The sequence below is a fragment of the Strongylocentrotus purpuratus genome, unplaced genomic scaffold (genome assembly GCF_000002235.5).
Source record: "Strongylocentrotus purpuratus isolate Spur 01 unplaced genomic scaffold, Spur_5.0 spur5_scaffold_17, whole genome shotgun sequence".
NCBI classification, from domain to species: Eukaryota; Metazoa; Echinodermata; class Echinoidea; order Camarodonta; family Strongylocentrotidae; genus Strongylocentrotus; species Strongylocentrotus purpuratus.
Window position 1 is genome coordinate 24,860,893 of NW_022145602.1, and position 23,922 is coordinate 24,884,814.

General features: G+C 36.1%; 2 protein-coding genes across 2 annotated transcripts; both read left to right on the plus strand.

Annotated features, from left to right (window-relative positions):
- Nucleotides 1-5,105: 5,105 nt before the first annotated feature.
- LOC587225 (E-selectin-like) lies at nt 5,106-12,980 on the plus strand. Its single transcript, XM_030987963.1, has 10 exons — nt 5,106-5,291; nt 5,797-5,988; nt 6,791-6,979; nt 7,289-7,474; nt 7,899-8,084; nt 8,703-8,891; nt 9,212-9,397; nt 11,184-11,372; nt 11,714-11,899; nt 12,826-12,980. Exons 2-10 carry the CDS (start codon nt 5,961-5,963, stop codon nt 12,972-12,974), a joined length of 1,488 nt encoding a protein of 495 aa, XP_030843823.1. The 5' UTR covers nt 5,106-5,291; nt 5,797-5,960; the 3' UTR covers nt 12,975-12,980.
- A 1-nt stretch (nt 12,981) lies between these two features.
- Nucleotides 12,982-23,332, plus strand: LOC115924955. The gene is made up of 6 exons (XM_030987964.1): nt 12,982-13,011; nt 14,575-14,778; nt 15,657-15,848; nt 17,402-17,587; nt 18,560-18,710; nt 22,634-23,332. The coding sequence occupies exons 1-6, from the start codon at nt 12,987-12,989 to the stop codon at nt 22,824-22,826; spliced, it is 951 nt and encodes a 316-aa protein (XP_030843824.1). The 5' UTR covers nt 12,982-12,986; the 3' UTR covers nt 22,827-23,332.
- Nucleotides 23,333-23,922: the final 590 nt, after the last annotated feature.

Genomic DNA, 23,922 nt, shown 5'->3' on the forward strand with positions numbered 1-23,922 from the left:
TGAATATTATTCAATATTTATATGGCCTTCATGGGAGAGGAGCTGCATGATTGTTTCACTGCACCGAATTCCCACCTTTAGGCACTTACAATTTGATAAAAACCTTGTTTTTAAAGGTGTATGGCTTATGCCTTAGCTCGTAATATCATAAATTTGTAACATTACTATTTAGAAGACAACGTAATTGAATTCCAATAATTAATATAATTCTTATGTGAACATGAACATTTAAATCCGGCCATTGTAAAATGGAGTGTGTTAATGGCTCGTACGCGGACCTGATCAGTACACAGGCTGGGTAGAGGTCAAAAGGCAAATGGAGCTTTAAAAAATAGGACAACGCCAATAAAAGACCAACATTAAATGTTACGTTGTTCTACTTAATAATATTGTTCACCTGCTAGCACACATTCTCATTTGCTCTCAAATTTCTTTCTCTCTCTGACGAAACAACATATACCATGATGGCATTTTACGTGTGTGGTATTTAAGTTGAAGGAATACAATTCAATAAACACTTATCTGTGTAAGAACGAGCAGTACGCAGCTCCTTTACCTCATCATTGACATAAGTAGATTGAAGTAGGTTGCCCTCCTAACTCCCTAAAATTATGAACCAAGTAAACTTTTTTTTTTTTCTCAATTTCGTGCGAAATTGAATTAAGGCGTAGATGAACATTACTTGGTATCTATTTTCAATTGCGAGATCGATTAAATAGGAAGGATAGGGAAACCATTCTGTTCATAGTCTTGAAAGGATTTATGGTGGTGGAATATCTTAAATATAGTGGCACCGCATCCACTATGACTGTAGTGCGGAGCTGAACTTTTGTTTTACACACCCCGCACCTGCTCCTTAACTTACAAATTAACAATGTCGAATGCCACAAAACAGGTGAGGCGTTTGAAAGTACGTCTTAAAAAGTACGTCAAAAAAGTGGGCTAGCTTATAATTGGGTAGCACGCTCAGTGTGACAGAAGTGCAGAGCTGCGCTAAGGATTCGCGTACCACCGAAATAGAAATGTGTGTAAGATGCCACAAAGTAGGTCTGGAGTTTGACGAACATAAACACAAATGTAATAGTATTTGATTATGTTGTAACATAGACACCATATGGGCCACCTCTCTCTCTCTCTCTCTCTCTTTCTTTCTTTCTTTATCTTGTTCTCTCTCTCCCTCTTTATCTCCACATTACACATATTATGCACATGTTTTATCTAAATATCTAGAAGGGGATACATTTTGCTTCAAAAACTGATGATACCATCGATTGGACCCAAAACGTGTCGTTTTTAATGAATCCTAATTTAGTAGCTGTTATTTGATTATTGTCAATTACAAAGATCTCCTTTAGAATATAAGATCTCCTTTATCAAAATATATATGTGTGCATCAAAGTACACGCAAATAATCAGAAGATCAAAAAGAAAAGTCTATTTAAAAGAAGAGCATTTTTAGGTTGCAATGGTCGATTTTGAATAATTATGTATGCCTATTCACCTTTGCAGCTAGATAGAGATCAAGCTTGCTATTGATTAGTATTAACCAACTCTAAAAATGAATGAAAATGATATATTCAACAAGGTGCTTGTGGCTTGGGTTTATCTAACCTATTTGGAAAATCTCATATCTGAAGAGAACATATGGAAACGTTTGCTTGTATTTGTCTCATAAAAGAAGTTGATCACAAACTGACTCCCACACGGTGTTTAGTGCTCAGGGGTCACAGGCCACTGGTCTCATCGGGCAGGTAGTTCCATTATGTGAATGGGTAAATTAAATATTTCAATGAGGGGACACATTACAATGTACAATAGGGACACACCTTGTTTTTATTGTGCAGAACATACTCTTTTATTGACTTACTTATTGCATGAAACTATAAAACCAAAATACATTTTGTATTCTAACAATTGGAGTACAAAGAATAATAACAGGTGCATGAAATGCATAAGCACTACAATGAACACCTGGGGAGGAAGCATTCATAAATTTGAATACATATAGTTGATAAACGGCGATTCCGATGAAACTATAAAACCAAAATGAAATTAGTGTTCTAGCAATTGGAGTACAAAGAATGATAGCAGGTGAATGAAATGCTTCAACAACAACACAAACACCTGGGAAGCTAGGAAGCATCCATAAATTTGAATAATTTAGTTGATAAACGACCCCGCATGTGGAGGTTTGTTGGAGCAGAAAGCAGTGGATTCGTAACAACACGAACCCATTTAACATAATGATAAATGCCAAATTAAATTTGGTGCGGTTGAAAAATCTTTTTAACCTGCGACTTTAATGGTACGATCCAGTAAATTAAAACAATAAAATGGCTCTTTTTATTTTAAAATTACTCATTAAATAAAACCCAAAACTTCAGTGATATCAGGAATAATATGTTAAATCTTACTAATAGTTAAAAAAAAAAAAAAAAAAAATAAGTGTACACATTGTGAGAGTGTCGCATTTTGCGATAAAAGACGCCGATTTAGCGAAGATGACTTCATTAGTGCGCTTGCATCAGGGAATTCAAGGTCAAAAGGTCAATTCAGACACTGATAAGTTATTGGTCGAGCCTTTTTGTTTCCTTTATTCCCACAAAATTATACAACCAATCAAAACAAGTTTAATACCAGAAGAAAGCTAACGAATAGTATTTTCATTAACCGCTTGCCCCAAAGTCGCTTGACCACAGTGAAACGAGTGAGAGCTTGCGAGAGCAGCTACAGTGTGATTGAAACTCGCTATTTGCTCTTCTCCTACGCAAAAAGAGACGACATTGTGCTGGATAAATGTATTTTTTCCGACAAAAGTACAGACAATTTGCATATGGTCTTTTTATATTATACTTTATGAAATGTTACCCGAGCGACTTCCGGGCGCCCTAATGCTGGAAAGAAACGCACATTTTAGAAAACTTCACTTTTTCATGGAAAAATGCTTATTTGTTCTATGCACACAAGTCAGATTGAGCGGATGATACAACGTTTCCATATGGGTACTAACAAGTTTGCAGTCGTCTGGAGAGGCCAGCTGCAACGTATCGTTGTTTTCCAATTTTAAGAAAAATGGATAGTTGTACATGGCAGCAACAATGTCGGTCTCAGTTGTTGCCGGTCAGATGTACTGTCTCGCCCCCCCCCCCCCCCGAGTCACCAATCATCTATGCAGTGCCGACAATAGATCATGTAATGACGAGTAAACTTTGTTATGGTCTATGTCTGCTTCGGCAATATGCGGAGCAGGTATGCGGCTCACGCACGGACCTGATAAATATTCAGGTAGTGTACGAGTTAGAATTTACGATTTTAGTTTCACTCGGTTGGTGATCATTCTTTGCATATATTGATAAATAATTCTCAAGGAAAAGACTGTGCATAATGTTACCGCATAGTTTAAATGACTGCTATCGTCTGTCAATTGGAAACATTTTAACACAACTTTAAGATGGCATAGAACAAAACGGGTGTTTGATCTATTGTATTTCCATTTTTATACAGCTTTCCAGGCAATTTAAGAGACAAAATATACAAATGGAGTAACAAATATCCTCGACTAGTGCCCATAACCAGTAGGAAACTAGGTAGTTTCTCCAAAACAAAAGGATCATATTTCCTTTTGAACTAAGAAAAGTACCACGACGCCTTTTCTTCCTTTTTCATCGGCAAAGCTAATGAAGGGATTTGGAATATATAATATTAATACAAGTGATGCTGGTGTGCGGCTCGTCGGCGGACCTGATCAGTATTCAGACCTCATAGAGATCAGTATTGTAGTGAGTTGTCCTTTTACGAAGTAAGCCCGCGTTAGATGGTTTCTCTTCACATTCAAATAATGTCAGATACCATAGACAATGTGAGCTCTTTTATTGAAATGAGAGGGAAAGTTTAGCAATTTTAAGTTATTAGGGAACAAGGTTTTGGCTCATGTATTTTATATTGGCACGAGCAACAATGGACATTTCACAACCGATAGTGGACAATTTGGCTCTCGGACCTAAAATATGTATGTATGGCAGAATAATGTGGATATAAATCAGCATATCCCGAACATTTGTCTATTATTTGGTTTGTGAATCAGATTCATGATTACGTTACATTACCATCGCAATTACTATGACCCTAGTGTCTAGCTGTGCTTACTAACTTTGACACCAGACCTGCACGTTTACTCCATACTCATTCGAATTCCAAGCATATATCAGATGCCACAAACAAGGTGAGACGTTTGACAGAAAAGATTTTAAATAGAATACTTACAAGCATACACGGGCGTTCTTAGCAGTCAGTAAGACAAATAACAAACCAAACACTGGACAGAAATAAAAACATCCACACAAACGTTCGTTCTATGCAATGTATCAAATTGAAATTGGTGAATAGCACATCGCCAGTCGTTTGATCAACGTTTGAAAACCGATACCTCCGTAGAAGAAGTAAGCAAAATAGACGGGGAAGCTGAAGAATAAAGTGTGTATTAAAGCCATACTGTATTGAAAGCAGTACACAAACATCCCCTTTATAGAAAGATCAGAATTAGCAGCAATCAAATGGCTGTACCTTACTTTCCTAAAGAGCTTTTATTCATGATTCAATACAACTTTTGTACACAACAAGAAGGGCAATTATACAAAAAATGCTGCTAATTGATATCCATTTGGTACATAGAAAACATTACCACAAGCAGAATTACAAAGGAGACGGGACAAAACATACTCAAATATCCCTTCCAAATAAACACATTTGATTCAATGTCACACAAGACCCAGGCAAATACTGCTATGCTACAAACTAGGTAATGCGTTTAACTGGAAGTTTCTTTCCTTACATACCCCCTTCCCCGCAGTTAGGTCCAGAAGACAATCGTGATCCATGATTACCGTCTACAACCCTGTTCAAGGGATCCATTTTGAATTAAATGAAAAAGAAGAATCATTAGAATAACGTCGAAATATTTGCCATGATCCTTAAATTTCGAAATGTTATTACCCTCACCAAATAATTTGTCACTACATAACAGTGTTTAAGGTAATCTCAAATTGCAATGTACAATTTTTGTTTAATCACTTTAATATCATTTATTATGACCTTGCTTACAGGTTCAATTCCTTGCAGTGCCCCGTACATTCCCGCACACGCACACGTTACAAATCCTCGTCTCAACTACAACTTTGGGGCCAAAATTACCGTGACATGCAATGCCAGTTCTGATACCTTCAACCTTCAGTGTCATAACAAAGGGCTTTGGAGTGGACCGATTGTATCCTGCCCTGAATCGACCGCAAGGGGTAAGATAATATTCAAATCCGTACCCGTTTTAGGATCACTTTGCTTCTATTAAGATTTGAATCTAAACAATGCATCAAAACCCCTAACACTCAGTCAGGTAGTACGATGCGTGAATATGTTCGTCCCATTACGAAACGTTCTGAACGGAATGATTCGCTCTGTTCATAAACACATATGAATCCTAAAACAAAATTGAATCCTGAGCTGCTAAGACACTGTAAACTCGCAATGTCAGTGAAGCTGATAGGCACTAAGTGCCAAATGATAGTGCTGAATTTGTTGCATACGTGTTTGCTTCTTTTGTTCTTTAGTAAGTCTATATTTTCTTGTTGCACTTAATTTCGTGAAAAGCATTCGCAATTTGGTGAAAGTAAAACATATTGTTTTCGTTTAGTTTAGTTTACACAATCCGCCACACTAAGGGTTCAGACATAAAATAGAAATTGTAGGCATTTTGTACAGTTGTGAAGCAAGTAACTTATAATTTGTTTCCCTCAACTCTAGCTCTTCCTACGAACTGTAATGCTCCTTCAGTCCCGAGATACTCAACGCTCGAAACCCTTAGCCCGAATTATAACCTTGGAGACAGTGTGACATTCCGATGTGACAATACCACCATTCAACCGTTTAGTCTTCTTTGTGAAAACACTGGGTTATGGAGTGGACCAATGCAGACGTGCCCGCCACCTGTCTCAGGTATATATTACATATGTGTATCCATTATTATTATTGCCACAGACGGTACATATATACGGGACTCCGATAAGAGTCAAGTTTGCGAGTTTTTTTTAAATTTCGATCACTTTAGATCATAAACATTGACAACGACTGAAATATATGAATAGATATGCTGCCTTGTAGTTAGTTATATGCTGCATTGCGGTTTTTAAAGAAGTGAACACTATAACGACATATATGTGCATTTGTATCTGAAACTTATCCCCCTGACAGGAAAAGTTCGACTGGCTTCCGTCATATGAGATCCCCAAATTAATGGTCATGATAATGGAGGAAGATATATTAAATCTTAATATTAGATTCAGGAAAAAGTGCCCGTTACTCTGCTAACTGTAATTGTTCAAATTCCAAACAGAGTTTAACGAAGAACAATACAATTGCCCAAACTGCTAGAAAATACAAATAGTATGGGGCTCGGCACGTTACTAAAGATCCGACTTATTATCAGATAACATTTTGATGTGGCTTATTATTGGAATGTTAGATCGATCAACATTTGTGATTATTAAGGCTATATCTAGACAAAGCATTATATAGAGATAGGTGTTAATAGTTCAAGTCATGAGGTCCAGTACGGTAAGAGTTTGATCGCTGCGGTATTGGTTGTAAAACTATTCGGCATTATCCATTATTGTAGCATGTACATTATGGTATCAATAAGTCAGCTCCTAGTTGAATCTGTAGATATTGATCACAACTGTCTCTGTCTTAACTACTAATGACATATTGAGAAACATTCGTATTGCATTTTCATTCACAGCTCCTACACGATGCACTAGTCCATATATCCCAAAGTATGCATCAGCTGAAAACGTACGTTTGGCCTACAGCATCGGTGAGAGTGTAACAATCACCTGTGACAGCGGAACAGACGGGTCGTTTACCCTTCAGTGCAAATCAGATGGGTTTTGGACGGGTGGTGTCCAGTCTTGCCCACCGCCGTTAGAAGGTTAGCTTTATTCATTAATCATTTATTCATTAATCATTATTCATTTACCCAGCTATCAATGGTAAAAAACTCGTAAATAATACCTAAGCCCCAACGCACACACGTATTTAATTAACTGTACATTTGTTGTCTTTCGTGGTTGTGGTTTTCAAAAAAGATAGCATCCAACCACTTAATGTTGTCTGTGTTATCTTCCGACAACATAATACTTTATTTTCCTGTTTACGTCCTCAGATATACTCAAATAACATTTCAAATAGATAAATGTTTGTTGTACCAACTATCATCTCCACTTAATTTTCTGAACAGCTCCGGATAAGTGCAGTGCCCCTTACGTTCCAAGATATGCATCGATTCAAGGCCTGCAACTGAATTATGACTATGATGACAGTATTACTGTAACATGTGACAGCAGCACTGCTCAGTTTACCCTTCGGTGTGGCACGAAAGGTCAATGGAGTGGCCAGGAGGTTTCTTGTCCTGTACCTACCCCAGGTAAGACTTTAAAAAAAATATTTTTATTTGATTGGATTTGATTAATTGTTTTGTCTAAAACTCTCCCCCCCCCAAAAAAAAAAAAAAATAAATAAATAAAAATAAATAAATAAATAAATAAATAACAAAAAAAAAAAAAAAAAATAAATAAATAAATACAAAAAAAAAAAAAAAAAAAAATTAATTGATTAAAAAAAAAAAAAAAAAAAAAACGACTGGCTTTCGCAATTTACTTAACAATTGTTTTTGTTGGTGAATGTGGTCAACAAAATATAGCATTCAACCACTTCATTGTTTTCTGTTATTACTCATTACCATTATTCTTTATTTCTCCCGTTTACGTCCAGAGATATACTCAAATAACATTTCAAGTAGATAGATGTTTGCTGTACGATTTATCATCTTCACCTGATTTTATTTACAGTTCCGGAGAAGTGCAGTGCCCCTTACGTTCCAAGATATGCAACTATTCAAAACCTGCAACTGAATTATGACTATGATGACAGTATTACTGTGGAATGTGACAATAGCAGTGCTCGGTTTAACCTTCGGTGTGACACGAAAGGTCGATGGAGTGGGCAGGAAGTTTCTTGTCCCATACCTACCCAAGGTAAGAGTTTTTTGTATTATTATTTTGATTCGATTTATTCATAGTTTCTGTTTATAACTCCCCCCCCCCCCCAACCATTCGACTAGCTTTCAAAATAAACAAGTCCTAAATCAATGGCCATGATGATGGAGGACGATATTTTTAATCTTCGTATTAGATCTAGGAAAAAGTGACTGTGCAAATTATTAGAGATCACATTTCAAAAAAGGGTTTAACAAACGAAAATATAATTGCCCAAAATGCTAGGACATTAACAGAGAAACTGGCTTGGCACGTTACTGTAGACCCGAGTTATTACCAGGTAACATTTTGAACTGGCCTTATCATGAAAATGTCAGAAATATTGAATTTGTTTATTATAACTAAGGCTATGTCGAGACGAAGTATTATTAGAGATAGGTATTAATAGTTTAAGTTAGGAGGTCCAGTAGGGTACGAGTTTGATTGTTGTGGTATTGGTCGTACAACTGTTAGACATTATTCATAATTGTAGGATGTAAATTATAGATAAAATCAGAATCAGCTTCCAGTATGAATTGTAGATATTGATCATAACTTTCTCTGTCTAAACTACTAATGAAATAATAAGAAACAAACGTATTGCATTTCCATTCACAGCCCCTACACGGTGCACTAGTCCATATATCCCAAAGTATGCATCAGCTGTAAACGTTCGTTTGGTCTACAGCATCGGTGAGAGTGTAACCATCACCTGTGACAGCAGAACAGACGGGTCGTTTATCCTTCAGTGCAACTCATATGGGTTTTGGACAGGTAGTGTCCGTTCTTGCTCACAGCCGATAGAAGGTTAGCTATTCTTATTATTCAATTATTCATCATTTATTATTCATTTAGCTACCCAGCTATCAATGTTCGAAAACGTGTAAATAATACCTTAGCCCCAACGCACACACGTTTATAATTTACTGTACAGTTGTTGTTGTTGTTGTTGTTCATGGTTGTAGTCAAAAGAATATAGCATCCAACCACTTTGGTGTTTTCTGTTTACACTCAACAACATTATACTTTGTGTTTCCCGTTTACGTCCAGAGATATACTAAAAAATCAGTTCAAGTAGATACATGTTTGTTGTATCAACTATCATCTTTACTTGATTTTCTTTACAGTTCCGGAGAAGTGCAGTGCCCCTTACGTTCCAAGATATGCAACTATTCAAAACCTGCAACTGAATTATGAGTATGGTGACAGCATTACTGTGGCATGTGACAATAGCAGTGCTCGGTTTAACCTTCGGTGTGACACGAAAGGTCGATGGAGTGGGCAGGAAGTTTCTTGTCCCGTACCTACCTCAGGTAAGACTTTTTTAAATTGTAAATTGATTTGATTCATTGTTTTCGTCTGAACACCCCCCCCCCCCCTCCCAATGTTCGATTGGCTTTCGTACTATACGAGCCCAATATCAATGGTCATGATGGTGAAGGGAGATAGAAGAATTCTGAAATTAGATCCAGAGAAAACTGCCATTTAATGTGCAAATTGTAAGAGTTCAAATTTCAAGCACAGTTTGACCAATAGCAATATAATTGCGAATGTACTAGAACATTAACACAGTAAATGAATGGGCACGCAATTGGAGACCCGACTTATGATCAGGTAACATTTTAATCAGGGCTTATTATCAGAATGTCGAATAGCGTATCCGGACACCTTACCCCTAGACATCCACCCCCGGATAACAGCCCCAGTCAACCACCCCTAGGACAACTACCCCCTTGCCAACCACCCTCTAGGACGACTATCACCCGGGACAACTACCCCCGGACAACTACTTCCCGGACAACTTCCCCCTGACAACTACCCCTTAGGACAACTACCCCCTAGACCAACCACCCTCTAGGACAAATGCTCCGGGGGTAGGTGACTGCGGGTTGGTTATCCGGGGGATGTCAAGGGGGTAGGTGTCCTAGAACCGTCGCACAGTGGGCCAGGGAGGGACCAAAGTGCGCCAAAACTATTTTGGGGTGATTCATTGTTTTCAATTTTTTTCTTGCCCAGTTGAAAGGTAATACATAGAGGAATACCTCAGTGAAATATTTAATTCCGGTATGCACAATAAGGGTATAAATTTACTACTTCAATCAGCAAAATCCTACATATTCACAGTTTTAGTGCAAAAGTGACCTATTTTATAAATCTTTCAATTCAACATGAAGTTTTTAAGTTATTGATATGAAATTGCTCTCACATATTTCTGATAGTTCATTTCGTTGAATGAATGGGTTAAGATTAATAGAAACACAATCTTCATGATATATTATAGGGTAATTCACTGAAAAATGGACTAATTATCCATGTTTTTTATAAATCCAGAAGAAATGTTTAGATCTCCGCGGTGTACCGCTTAAATTTTAATACCACCCTTTCCTCTGATGTCTAAGCTTCAAGTTGATACCAAATTTGGCTGCCCGATCTTGCCCGTTGTTATGTTAGAGCCGATTTCCCTTGCCACATTGCCCCGAAAATGTGGGTTTTTGGGGTCCGCGGATGAATCATGAAGGATTCGTGGTCATAAATCACGGCGCGAGGGGGCGCGTGACACTTGTTCTAACACCGCAGACCAAAATAAACACATTTTTCGGGGCAATGTTGCAAGGAAAACAGCTCTAACATAATAACGGGCGGAATCCGGCTGCCAAATCTGGTATCAACTTAAAGATTAGACATCAGAGAAAATGTTGGTAATACAATTTAAGCGAAAATCCCTGGAAATCTAAACATTTCCTCTGGATTTATAAAAAAGAAATCCCCAAACATAAGTTTTGGCGCACTTTGGTCCCTCCCTGGCCCACTGTGCGTCGGATCGATCGAGACCTGTGATTAACATTAAGGCTATGTCTAGCCGAAGCATCAGATGGAGATCGGTATTAATAGTTCAAGTCGGGAAGTTTAGTAGGGTAAAAGTTTGGTCACTGCAATATTGGTCGTAAAACTGTTTGACAATATTCATAATTGTAGCGTGTACATTATTTTATCAATACATCAGCTCCTACTTTGAACTGTAGATATTGATCATTACTTTCTCTGTCTAAACTATTAATGTTATTTTAATAAACATACGTCTTGCATTTCCATTCACAGCCCCTACACGATGCACTAGTCCATATATCCCAAAGTATGCATCAGCTGAAAACGTACGTTTGGCCTACATCATTGGTGAGATTGTAACAATCACCTGTGACAGCAGAACAGATGGGTCGTTTACCCTTCAGTGTAACTCAGATGGGTTTTGGTCGGGTGGCGTTCATTTTTGCTCACCGCCGATAGAAGGTTCGCTTTATGTCTTATTAATTAATCATAAATCATTAATCATTATTCAATGAGCCACCAACCTATCACTTGTCAACTTGTAAATAAATACATAATATTTAGCACCCAATGTTCCTACGCGTTCACGTGTATGTTTAATATAACAATTGTTGTCGATGGTGGTTGTGGTCAAAATAATATATCATGCAACCTCTTTATCCCTTTTATCACTCAGCAGCATCTTACTTTTTTTGTTAACTCCGTTTACACTTAAAGATAAAATCAGATAATACTCTATTGACATTTAATGTAGATAAATGTTTGCTGTACCTATGATCATCTTTACTTGATTTTCTTAACAGCTCCGGAGAAGTGCAGTGCCCCTTACGTTCCAAGATATGCAACCATTCAGGACTTGCAACTGAATTATGACCATGGTGACAGTATTACTGTGACATGTGACAGCAGCACTGCTCAGTTTACCCTTCGGTGTGACACAAAAGGCCAATGGAGTGGCCAGGAAGTTTCTTGTCCCGTACCTACCCCAGGTAAGACTTTCAATTTTGATTTGATTGCATTCACTTACCCCCCCCCCCCTTTAATTCGACCGCTCTTCTCATAATACAAGCCCCAAATCAATGGTCATGATGGTGGAGATATAATGAATTTGAAATTAGATCCAGATCCTGTGCCAATTGTGAGAGTTTACATTTTAAAACAGAGTTTGACCAACATAAATAAAATTGCCCCAAATGCCTGATGTATCTAAAACAAAATAGAATGTTAACACAGTAAAAATGTAATTTTGTGGACTGCTCGCAATTTTCGACATGGGACTTGTCCGTTCGCGTGAACTAAGGCATTGACGTGTACCAGAGTGATGTAAAATTTAGCTTGTGTAATTATTATTTAACCATACTATACAAGACATATTTTTAGAAATTGAATAATTATGTATGTATGTGTGTGGGATCCTAACAAATATTATTGATGTCTGTATATTTTGTTATAACTGCACAATCAACATGGTCATGTATATGTATCAATATCGTTGTCTTAGCATTGATACATTTTGTATACTTAATTCTCGGGGGAAAATAAGACAATCTATCATTTTACCTGGAACAGACTGCGATTTCATTGAGGTATTAAATTGTCATTGTGAATAATTGATGAGAATACCTGCTGAGGAGCTGGAAATAATGCTCAATATAATAAGGGCAATATTATGTGTAAGGTGCTTTACAAATGTGTATAGTGTTGACTTCACATTTTTATTCTAATATCATGGTTGTCTGTGCTAGACTAGGCCTAAATATGCTATTGACAGTTGTATTTTATTTTTTTCGTTATATTACTGATGCTGTCTTTACTATTACCTGATTATTTATTCATGTTCTTATGCTACATACGTGTTTTCCTTGTTGCATCGAACCCCACCCTCCAATGACTTCATGTAACATTTTACTATCAGCTCCATCTCAATGCAGTGCTCCTGTTATTCCAAGACATTCTACCATTGCATTCTACCGAATAACCTACAACTCAGGTGATGACGTAATTGTAACTTGTGATGCAAGCAACGATCGTTTTACCCTCCATTGTAACAACAGTGGAATTTGAAGTGGACCGGAAATGTCTTGCCAAGAACCAGCCAAACGTAAGATATTTGATTTTTATCTGACTAATATGGCAATGTGATCGGTTTACTTTAACTAAAAATTAATTAAATGCAGGACAGGTTATATTTTTCTGCATCAGGTCATATGCAGAAGAAGATCGTCTTTTTAAAATGTTAATTTGATAACTCGCACATGGGATAAATTATGCGAAATGTTTTTATCGAGTATAAACAAATATTGATAGAGTAATATAATCGGTACCAAGCCACTTTCATGCAAAACATTCAACGTTTCAAAGTAAGTCCGAAGGCTCAATATTGTGATGGCTGTTCCAAAGTTCTGTTACTACAAAGCTTTGATTTTTTTGTATCAATGCCAACAATGCCATATGGATTATAAACTTAAAAAATAGAGATGGTTTGTAATTGCAACTGTGGAATAAATTCATAATTGCCATTTGTATTATCCCTATAATTAACTAAATCATTTTAGAATTACAAACATTGAGATTAACGTATTTTTTTTTATATTTATAATCATGCACCTTATTTCATATTGAGAATTGCAAAACTTCAACAAAATAGCACATTAGCGTCTTTCAAAATTATGAGCCGTCAGACTACAAATCTGTGAAAATAACAAATCCTCGCAAATTTAAAACCTTCGGAGTAACACACAATCGTAAAAGTGACCCCAAGGCTTGTCATTGCAAGTTAGTGTATTCGAAATTTATTAGATCCTCCTTTTTCATTTGATGCAACTCATATAATGCATATTTCACGCTTGAGTGATTAAAATGAATTTGAAGAGAGGAAACCAACATGTCATTTGGCGCACGGTATCTGAATTTCTAGGAGAAAATCACATTTCTAGAAGATTGAATTTCTTTCCTTTTATATGACACCTTAATCAGAAAAAATGAGCAAGGAATGACAAAGTTCTGTTTGTTTAAAGTAATGCTTGCATTTCCATAATTTTATCAAACATATTTGTTTTCACTAGCTGCCTGCCGTAGCAACAAAAAGATTTGACAAAGGGCTTAACTCCGTTTCGTTGACAATCAGCCGTAGACGAAAGACTTCATGCATGGCTGATTGCCAACGAAACGAAGTCAAGTCTGTTGTCAATTTTGCTTGTTACTACGGCGGGCAGCTAGTGGAAACGTATTCGTTCGAATAAATTATGGAAATGCAAGCACTACTTTAAACAAACAGAACTGTGTTATTCCTTGCTCCTTTTTCCTGATTGAGGTGTCAAATGAAAGGCGGAAACTCAACTTTCTAGAAATGTGATTTTTTTTTTGAAATTCAGTTACCGTCCGCCAAATCTTTAAATTCATTTTAATCACTCATGCGTAAAATATGCATTATTTGAGTTGCATCAACCGAAAGAGGAGGACCTAAGCTTTCCAAATATGTGTAATTTATTAATAATAAATATTGTTAAGTTATGATAAACATCGATAATTCTCGGTTTCGTTTTTTTTTTTTTTTTTGGAGGGGGGGGGGGCACTCTATAATGTGATGTTTTATTTTGAGGTTTTAGTGGTTTCAGTTTTGAATTTTTCTTCTTCTATCCCCAAAATGCTGTGAATATGACAGCTCCAACACTGTGCAGTGCACCTTATATTCCGAGATATTCTTCGATTGAAAGTCATCATTTGAACTACAATTACGATGACACAGTGACAGTGACATGTGACACGAACAATGATCAATTTACCCTGCGGTGTCAGGCAAGTGGATTATGGAATGGCCCTGATATATCCTGTGCAGCACCGACATTGCCGGTAATACCAGCTCCATGTAAGTAAATATATTTTGGGTATTGTATCTGAAATCTTTTCTTTCTTATACTCCCTTGTTTCCACCATCATCATCGTCATCATCATCATGTTCTTCTTCATTATCACCACTACCATAACCATAAACCTGGCATAAATGGGGCCCGGGGAAATACAACAATATAAATACAAAAGTAATATAAACACGCACTGAGATGAACGCACATCTTGCGCTCAATCCGTTACAATAATCACTGATATCTAGAATAACATTTTTTTTCCAGAGAACCTGTTATTTTGTTAAACAAAAATACAAAGTACATATAAAACTCAATCCTGTTTTATAACTTTAACTGTTTTTCATTACAGTTTCTTTCTTTTTTTCTCTTTTCATCTCTTCGATTTCCAGAATCTGATTTCCCTTTTCACACCTAAACCTACAAACTTTCTTCAACAAAAAATCTTACCACCTATTATTTTTTTTTCCATTGTCCTTAACATATGACAAGGACGAATAGTTTTAACCGTGATTAGTAGCATTTGTGGATTTAAAGCAAATGTTTAAATATAAATATTGTTTTCCTTTTATGTGTTGCTGTCCCAAACTTTAAAAGGCTTGAATTGCCATTACAATGACAATATATAATGTAAATATGTTGAAGATTATTGGTTCTGTGTGAGTAATAAACTAGTATTTACTGAGCAGAGTCGCACGGATATTTCTGAGAGAGGTTTAAATAACCTGTTCAATACTTTTATGTTTTATTTCACTCATTAATTCTTTTAAGAACGTCACAAATTTAAATATCCTAACGAATTCCTAAAATGTGAACCAACGCTTCCCATTATTACAGTATATCGTGGTCACCATAAGATTATTTGCATATATTCTCTCCACAGTTCCTCCATCACATGCCTCCTGCAGTGCACCAGCAGTGCCTATTGATTCAACCATTCAGAATCTTCGTCTCTCATACAAAGACGGTGACAGGATGAACGTGACATGTAACGTGGGTTCTGATTGGTTCGACGTATCATGTGACGATGGAATATGGATAGGCCAAAACATAGTTTGCCCTGACCCTCCCAAAGGTATGCAAAACGTACGTTTTAAAAAGCTACCTGTCGTAAAGTCATTTTATGTAATAAAAATGAAGAGGCGTCGTGGTATAGGGCTTCATTCAATTGACTCTCAGTGGAGGGGTTGATGGATCGAATCCCATCCCGCTACTAACATCCTTTGAACACATTGATGCGCAATCGCCTATTTTTGACAGTGTACATATACATGTAGGTGCCTGACGATTACCGGGACATTAACAATTGCAAGACGAAGACTCAATCATTATGTATTGTTAATAACCATGATTATCTAAAAATGACACGAGGATAAGAGCTAATGTGATAAAGTGCCCTTCAAAAGAGCTTATTATCTATTTGAGTATGTGTGTGTGTGTGTGTTTATCGGACAGTTTGTAGCGTGCATAATCAAGGCAACATCGTTTACGATCGAAACAAACAGAGTGAGTCAGAAAAAAATGTCCCACTTTTTAAAAGTTATATTGTTTGAAGTGTGAATAATTATTCATGGGTTTCATGATACGTCTTGATAGAGTTTTCATCCTAGTACATTTAGGTACCCTTTTCATCTGAATCTCTGCATGCATGAGTGAACATCAGCCAATCTTTACAAGACTGCCGGATCTTACTTGCGCCAAGTTACTTGGTGAGGAATAAAACAGTGCATTGAACAAGGACAGTCAGACAGACACAAATAAATACACACACAAACACACACACTCACGCACACACACACACACGCACACAGATGAGCGTTCCATTCTCGACAAGGCCCACCCAAACTGTTACTTTTTATCGGGAAATCTTGTTCTTGTACGAAAAGTTGAGTGGCCGCTGTCCTCTTGGTGCGTATAGGCGGATGCTGTGATTCAGGACGATGATGATGATAGTGATGATGTTGATGAAGATTAAGATGATGATAATGATGATGATGACATGATGGTGGTAGCGAATGTGTACTAAAGGATGCCACTTAAACATTCAGCGATCTTGATAGAAAAATAAATGCTTAATCAGAAAAGGGGAATTGTGAAATAATTGTCACCGTGTGTGTTGTGTGTATGAGCGAGTGTGCGTGTGCGTGGATGCGTTTGTGTGCGTATGTGCGTGTATGTGTGTGTGTGTTTGCGTGTGTGTGCGTGTGTGTGTGTGTGTGTGTGTGTGCGTGTCTGTCTGACTGTCTCTGTTCAATGCACTGTTTTATTCTTCACCCAGTAACTTGACGCAAGTGAGATCTGGCAATTTGTAAAGATTGTCTGGTGTTCACTCATACATGCAGATATTCAAATGAAAATGGCACCTGAGTGTACGTGGACGATAACTCTATCAAGACATATCATGAGTCACTCTGTAGTTCCCATTTTCAATCATCAAATATTTGCACTTTTTGGGGCAACTACAAGCGCTCGAAAGAAGCTTCCCTGAATTATTTTTCTGCTCTAATCATTGAAGAGTCTTGGGAGAAGTCTTTGATTTTAAATACTTTACAATTTTCTTTTTGTGTACACGTATACCCTAATCGCAATAAATCAGTATGTTGTAATGTTTAAATACTTCATTTGCAGAATGCAATCCACCAATCATCCCCGTCGTTTCATTCATGGAAAATGTTAAGCCTCGGTACAAGATTGGTGACCAAGTCAACATCACATGTAACGACGACTCTGATTGGTTCGCTTGGGAATGTCACACAGATGGCTTGTGGCGAGGGAATTCCGTCCAGTGCTCAACTGATTGTCCACCGCCCGGAGGTTATTATGCACTTTGAAATGTCTGATATAAGGGGATAATGTGGTACCAGACTATGATAACAATCTTGTATTCAAGTTATAATAATTATGGTGTAAATGATTATCATCTTAAATTGTAGCATACTAAAAGATTAAAAGTAATAAATTTAAACTGGTCCTTCAAATGTAAATATAAGTAATATGAGAGAATGCCTCTCCGCCGCCACAAATAAGGGAAAGTTTACACTAGCTCTTATGTTGCACAATATATATTTCTCTGTTGAAAGGCCGAGTAAAACAAGGTGATGAATAACAAAAGCCGAAGCATTTTTGACATAAGATGGGAAAGAAACACAAATTGTAAAGAAAGAAAGGATACTGCTTTTCAAATTAAGCTCATCTCTTTGCAAATTATTTATAAGAGTGTATCAACTTACCTATTTGGGATTGTATTATTATAGTTTATTATTTACCTCCCTACTTATTTTTTCCACGTATCTCTTTCACGCAAAACTTTTTTTATGAGCATTTATTTTGTTATATTTTTTATTTTGTTTAACATAGTTGACGGGGCTGCTGTTATCATGTGGGGGAATTTGCTGTTTTTTGATTTTTAACGAATATCTGAGAAAAAGAAATACAAATATAATAAAGAATATAATCACATATATAATAATAATATGTATACAAAGACGAACACGTTTACAAATGCGATTAAAAATACGAAGAAGAAGAATACAAATAGAAATTAAAATGTTAATGATGCACAAACAAATGAAATGATGCAAATACAAATACGAATATGAATATAAATACAAATACAAATTCAAAGGAAAATACAAATTAAAAACAAGACAAAAATACAAATACAAATACAAATACAAATTAGATTACGAATAAATATACGCATCCAAATTCAATTACTGAAATGTAATACAAATATATCTGATGATAATTGGTGTTTGCTTATAACCAAATTACTTATATTTACAGGAGGAAAACCTACATTTCCAGAGCGCATTTCATATTCTAAGAGTGAGCAAAAGGGAAGGGATTACTTTATCACCGGTCTTCTGGTTACAGCTGTCATCTTATTCATCCTTGTTCTCATGTGTATGGCTGCGTTTGTTATCTTCATGAGAAAGTAAGTTAATGTGTATTATAATAATCGTATAGAGTGGTGAAGAGTGACGTAGTCAAAAAGCTATTTTTATAATTTCTCAATTTAATTTTCATTTTCTGAAAGAGCATCACAAATAATGTCCGAATGGTTAAAACCAATTGAATATATTTAGTTTTGGCTGAAGTATGACCATCTGAAAAAATATGGCTCGGTGTAAAAATGTTAGAGGTAAAACTGTCAGAGGAAAAAATGTCAGAGATATAAATGTCAGAGGAAAAAATGTCAGAGGTAAAAATGTTAGAGGTAAAAATGTCAGAGGTAAAAATGTCAGGGGTAAAAATGTCAGAGGAAAAAATGTCAGAGGTAAAAATGTCAGAGGAAAAAATGTCAGAGGTAAAAATGTCAGAGGTAAAAATGTCAGAGGTAAAAAAGTTAAGGTATAAAATAAAAACAAAAGCATGTGACAAGTTTGTTATGGTTACACCCGGGTTATATATTAGGCTTATCGAAAAAGAACAGCGAGGGATATTCTGCAGTCATTATTTCACCGCTGCTTTATTTTCCACTTTCCCAGTTTAAATTTATTTACCTTTCGGCCCCAAATTGTGACTTTTGCCCGATTATTGTCGAAGGAAGACGGGGAGGGGGTATTCTTCTTCTGGGGCACGGTGACCCGGCTGCTCTCCCCCTTCCTCTTATATGCTTTGCTATATATCCTTCCGAACAGTGGTCAATGCCTAGGCAGAGCAGCCAGACTAATGGGACATGGTTTCTACTCCGAGTTTCGCGCCTTGCAAGCAGTCATCAGGCAACTGATAGCATTCTTAAAGTACATGGTTATCCTACAACCTTGGTACAAATACCCCTAAAATAAGACTTAACTAATAAAATACAATTGGAATTACTCATGAGTATTCTTATTGTATTGTATTCAGGTATTGTAGTCTTATTGTATTGTATAGCTCTTATTTTGAGCGTATTTGTACCAAGGTTGTAGAGGAATCGTCTACTTTGACAAATGCTATCAGTTGTCTGATGATCGCTTGCAAGGCGTGAAACTCGGAGCAGCAACCATGCATGTCCCATTAGTCTGCCTTATTCAATATTTATATACCGGTACATTATGCTTTTGTATAAGCAAATGGTACTGGTACACTGAGCAAACTTCTGGGGGAAAAGTTTTCTAAAATCGAGAAGTTTGGCCATGTTTTATAGGCTGAGTTGTCGCTCCATGGTGTAATCATTAAATAAAAAGAAAAGTCAGTACAGCCCACAAAAAAGGATCAGATATCTATGAACCTTCCACCCCCCCCCCCCCACTTCTCCTTCACTTTTGAAGATAGTTGGACATTTCAACTGCGTGGCAATGACTACTATTATATGTAATTTCCAATAAATGCATATTTCCGACAATTCCACTTTCTTGTGGGCTTGGTATTTTGATACTCTGAAAGTAGGGTCCATGCTGAAACAAAGCAGAAAGTCATGTTATCAGTGCTAGCCGCACCATCACATTCCCGAAGTGCGCACGTTGCAATAAAATATTGTCGATTACTATTGCGGTAAAAAATAGTCTGGGAAAAAAATCAATAAGCAGCTTTGTTACTCCGATACAAAGCAGAAAGCCACCCATGTTACATCAATTAAAGAGAAGGTTGAGTTCTGGGAAAAGGTGAACAATAATGTGTGAGCGTTTGTTATCATTCTTATTATGCAAGTGTGGAAGAACATCAAAGAAAAAAGTTATTCCCTGAAAATCTATTTCAAATGACTTCATATCCCAGATATGACAAGTAACAGCTTTAAAATGAGGCCCGATTTGTATGCCATATGTTTGTGTAGTCCCATATCAATATCTTTCTGTGTACAGTGCTTGTTACTTTACCAAGACTAGGCCAAAGATTTTATCATTTTGATGACTCCAAAACCTTGCACTACACACCAATACTTACATGTTTATGCTAGATGATCAACCTTTTCTGATTGCTTCCACACCGTTTCTTTCACAATGCATTCGCATGACCAGAACTCAACTTCATCTTTAAATGCCAACCGCACCATCACATTTTAGAGAAGCGTGCGCTTTGCAGAGGTTCGGTTTAAATTACATCGTTATTTATAATTGTCGGAGAGTTTATAATGGGGATGAGCTTCTGAATCGAGACGGTCTTTTACTTTTTGGAGCGGGTTTTTAGTTTTCGGAGCGACTTTTTACTTTTCGGAGCGACTTCTTGATTTTCTTATTCTTACTCCACTTCCTTTGCCGCCATGAGGTGCTAAAGCTTTAGCAGAGTTCGGGGCGCCCAGCCCTTATATGTAACTTTTCGTGATTCCTCGTGATTATGTAACTATTTTGTACTAAATGCACTACTCACTTTGACAGTTGACTTTTGTCGAGAATTTTCATTTCTTCGTTTGGACTTTGTACAATGTTGCAGGCTGCCACCGGCCAAACCGGTCCGTTTCACAAACATTAACACATCAACCAATTCAAAATATAAAAAAAATGTTAGACATTCATTATATGCGAGCCTGATCACAACGAAATAAATTTCAAAATCTATTGTCCACATTGTATTATCCTCAGGACATGTACGAAATACAACACACAGCCATTTATAAAATTTACATTATGGAAGAAAGGAATATAATAGACTAGCCCATGCAGTAGCAGTACGTCTCAACATTCTGTGTGATAAAAGTGTTGAGATATTATGACGGCACTCATTTTTTTTGCTTGTACCTCTGACATTTTTTCCTCTGACATTTTTACCTCTGACATTTTTACCTCTGACATTTTTACCTCTGACATTTTTACCTCTGACATTTTTACCTCTGACATTTTTACCTCTGACATTTTTTCCTCTGACATTTTTACCTCTGACATTTTTACCTCTGACATTTTTACCTCTGACATTTTTTCCTCTGACATTTGTACCTCTGACATTTTTACCTGGCACCAAAAATATATGTCCTATGGGAACTCAGTGTGGTAGTGCTCTGGTTCATAACATTAGGAACCAGAGCACTATAACACTGAGTTCCCATAGAACATTTATTTATTCATAGGGTCATATCTCAGCCAATACTTAATATATTCAATTGGTTTTCGACATTCGGACATTAATTTTGATGGTCTTTTGGAAAATGAAGAAAAAATTGAGAAAATCTAAAAAAAAAAGATTGTTATGATGGCACAGCTTCGGTACGCTATAATGTCTAGATCTGTACAATAACTCGTTATTATGTTTTCAGTGTATTTTCTCTTTACGTCCAACATATATCATGATGAAAATCAACTCTCCGTCGATTCTAGGCATTTAACCGTTTTTACATCAATTACATAATTCTAATTAACTCAGTGTGCTGGGACTTATGGAAGGAGGCTGAACCCCGCCGCTCGCGCTCATAATGTGTAAAACTACCAGTACTTAGGAAAGCGTTTCCTCGCAATCAAGGAATGAGGTGGTTTCGTGGTTGTTGATGCATTTTATATATCATCTTAGAAGGAAAAACAATAACAGCACTAATAAACTCCGGGGAAAAATCCTAACCAACTTTGTTAGATAATTTTTCAAAAGACGTTGACATATTCAGGCAATTTGTGTCTGTGTTATGGTATAGATATATCTTTTAAAAGTAGCTAAACCAACATAAGTGTTTAATTAGAAACATTATTAAATAAATGAAAATAAAGATATGTTTATAAATGAAAGAGGGTGTCATTTGAAGGACACTTCTGCAAAGATTTCCCCCCTAAAAGAGCGTTCGAAAACAAATATTCATGAAAAAATACATAATTTGATATTCTTTCATTAATATTCGACTTCAAACATTTACAAATGTTTTACATAATGAATTTAACGGTGCAATTGAAATCTGAATAGTAAATTAAATGTTATTTGAATACAAAATTTGTTTTAATTTCATGTTATAATCTACAGTCGTGGCTATGATCTAGCAACATCATCGAAAGACACCCTTCAAGATGAGAAGGGATCCAGAGGACCTCTTCCCGACGTTCCTGACGGTTATGCCAACTACATTGGGGGTGACCAGTCACTCTATGTCGAACCATACCTCAAACAAAATGAAGATCCCATTCGAAGCTATGAAGTCTACGAAAAACCAACTTGAATAATTTACTACCAGTTTTAGATTCAATGAGCACTTCATATATGAAAACTCGACTCTTGTTTATTAGCCTTCTTTTATACTTATGCTGTTATTCTGTGTTGTTGTTTAATTCTCATAAATTTTGATTAATCTTTCCTTCAAATGTTAGAAGTTATTTCACGCAGTCATCCCCTGTTCCTTGATAATTTACACTAATATTCACTATAATAAAATGGTATACCATTAATATCCCTCTTCTTTCTCATAATGCATTAATAGTTGTCTTGAAATCCACTGAATCCACTAAATATCATTGTATTGTGACAACGAATTCACGTTTCTGTGAATTTTTTGCATAATTTTTCAAGTAAGAATATGAAAATACCACTATCTCTTGAATATCCTATGTTTATTATTGAAATAAGTTTAAGACGAGGTTAAACCAGTTTTGCTTTAAGTACAGTATGTAGGAGAGGTGTACATTAAGATGAAACACGCATTCATTAGTTTTATTAAATTTAAATCTAAATTTAAAACAAAAACACATCCGTTATAATAACAGTACATATGAACAATCATACAATGCAAAGAATAATAGTAATGTTGATTAAACAATATGAAATACGATATATCTGCATACTATTACATATACAAAAGATATACACGTAAATATGTGTATTACTAATATACAGGTGAAGTTGGTAATGGGAACTATACTCGAGCCCAGTTCCATACTTTGGGAAGATTTCATTTTTAAATGTGTTTTTACATATGAATTTAATCTTGTTTGTGTTTTATTTACATATATAGGCAAATAATAATAGAGCACCATGTAACCTGTTTACATTTGTAAAAGAAAAGAAAGAAAAACGCACAGATTTAAGAGCTAAAGCATTATAATAAAAGATAACAAATCTTTGAACAAATACAATCATCACCATATTCATGAAATGAAAAGGATTTATTAATAAAAAATAAAATCATACGGAAATGCATAAAAAGTAAAAGCTTAAGGTCAACTATAATCGTTAACTGGCAAGTGCATACATATATAAAAAGAAGACATGTAAATTCAAAGGAAAAAAGAAAGGAGAGGGGGTGAGTTGGGTTTGAACCC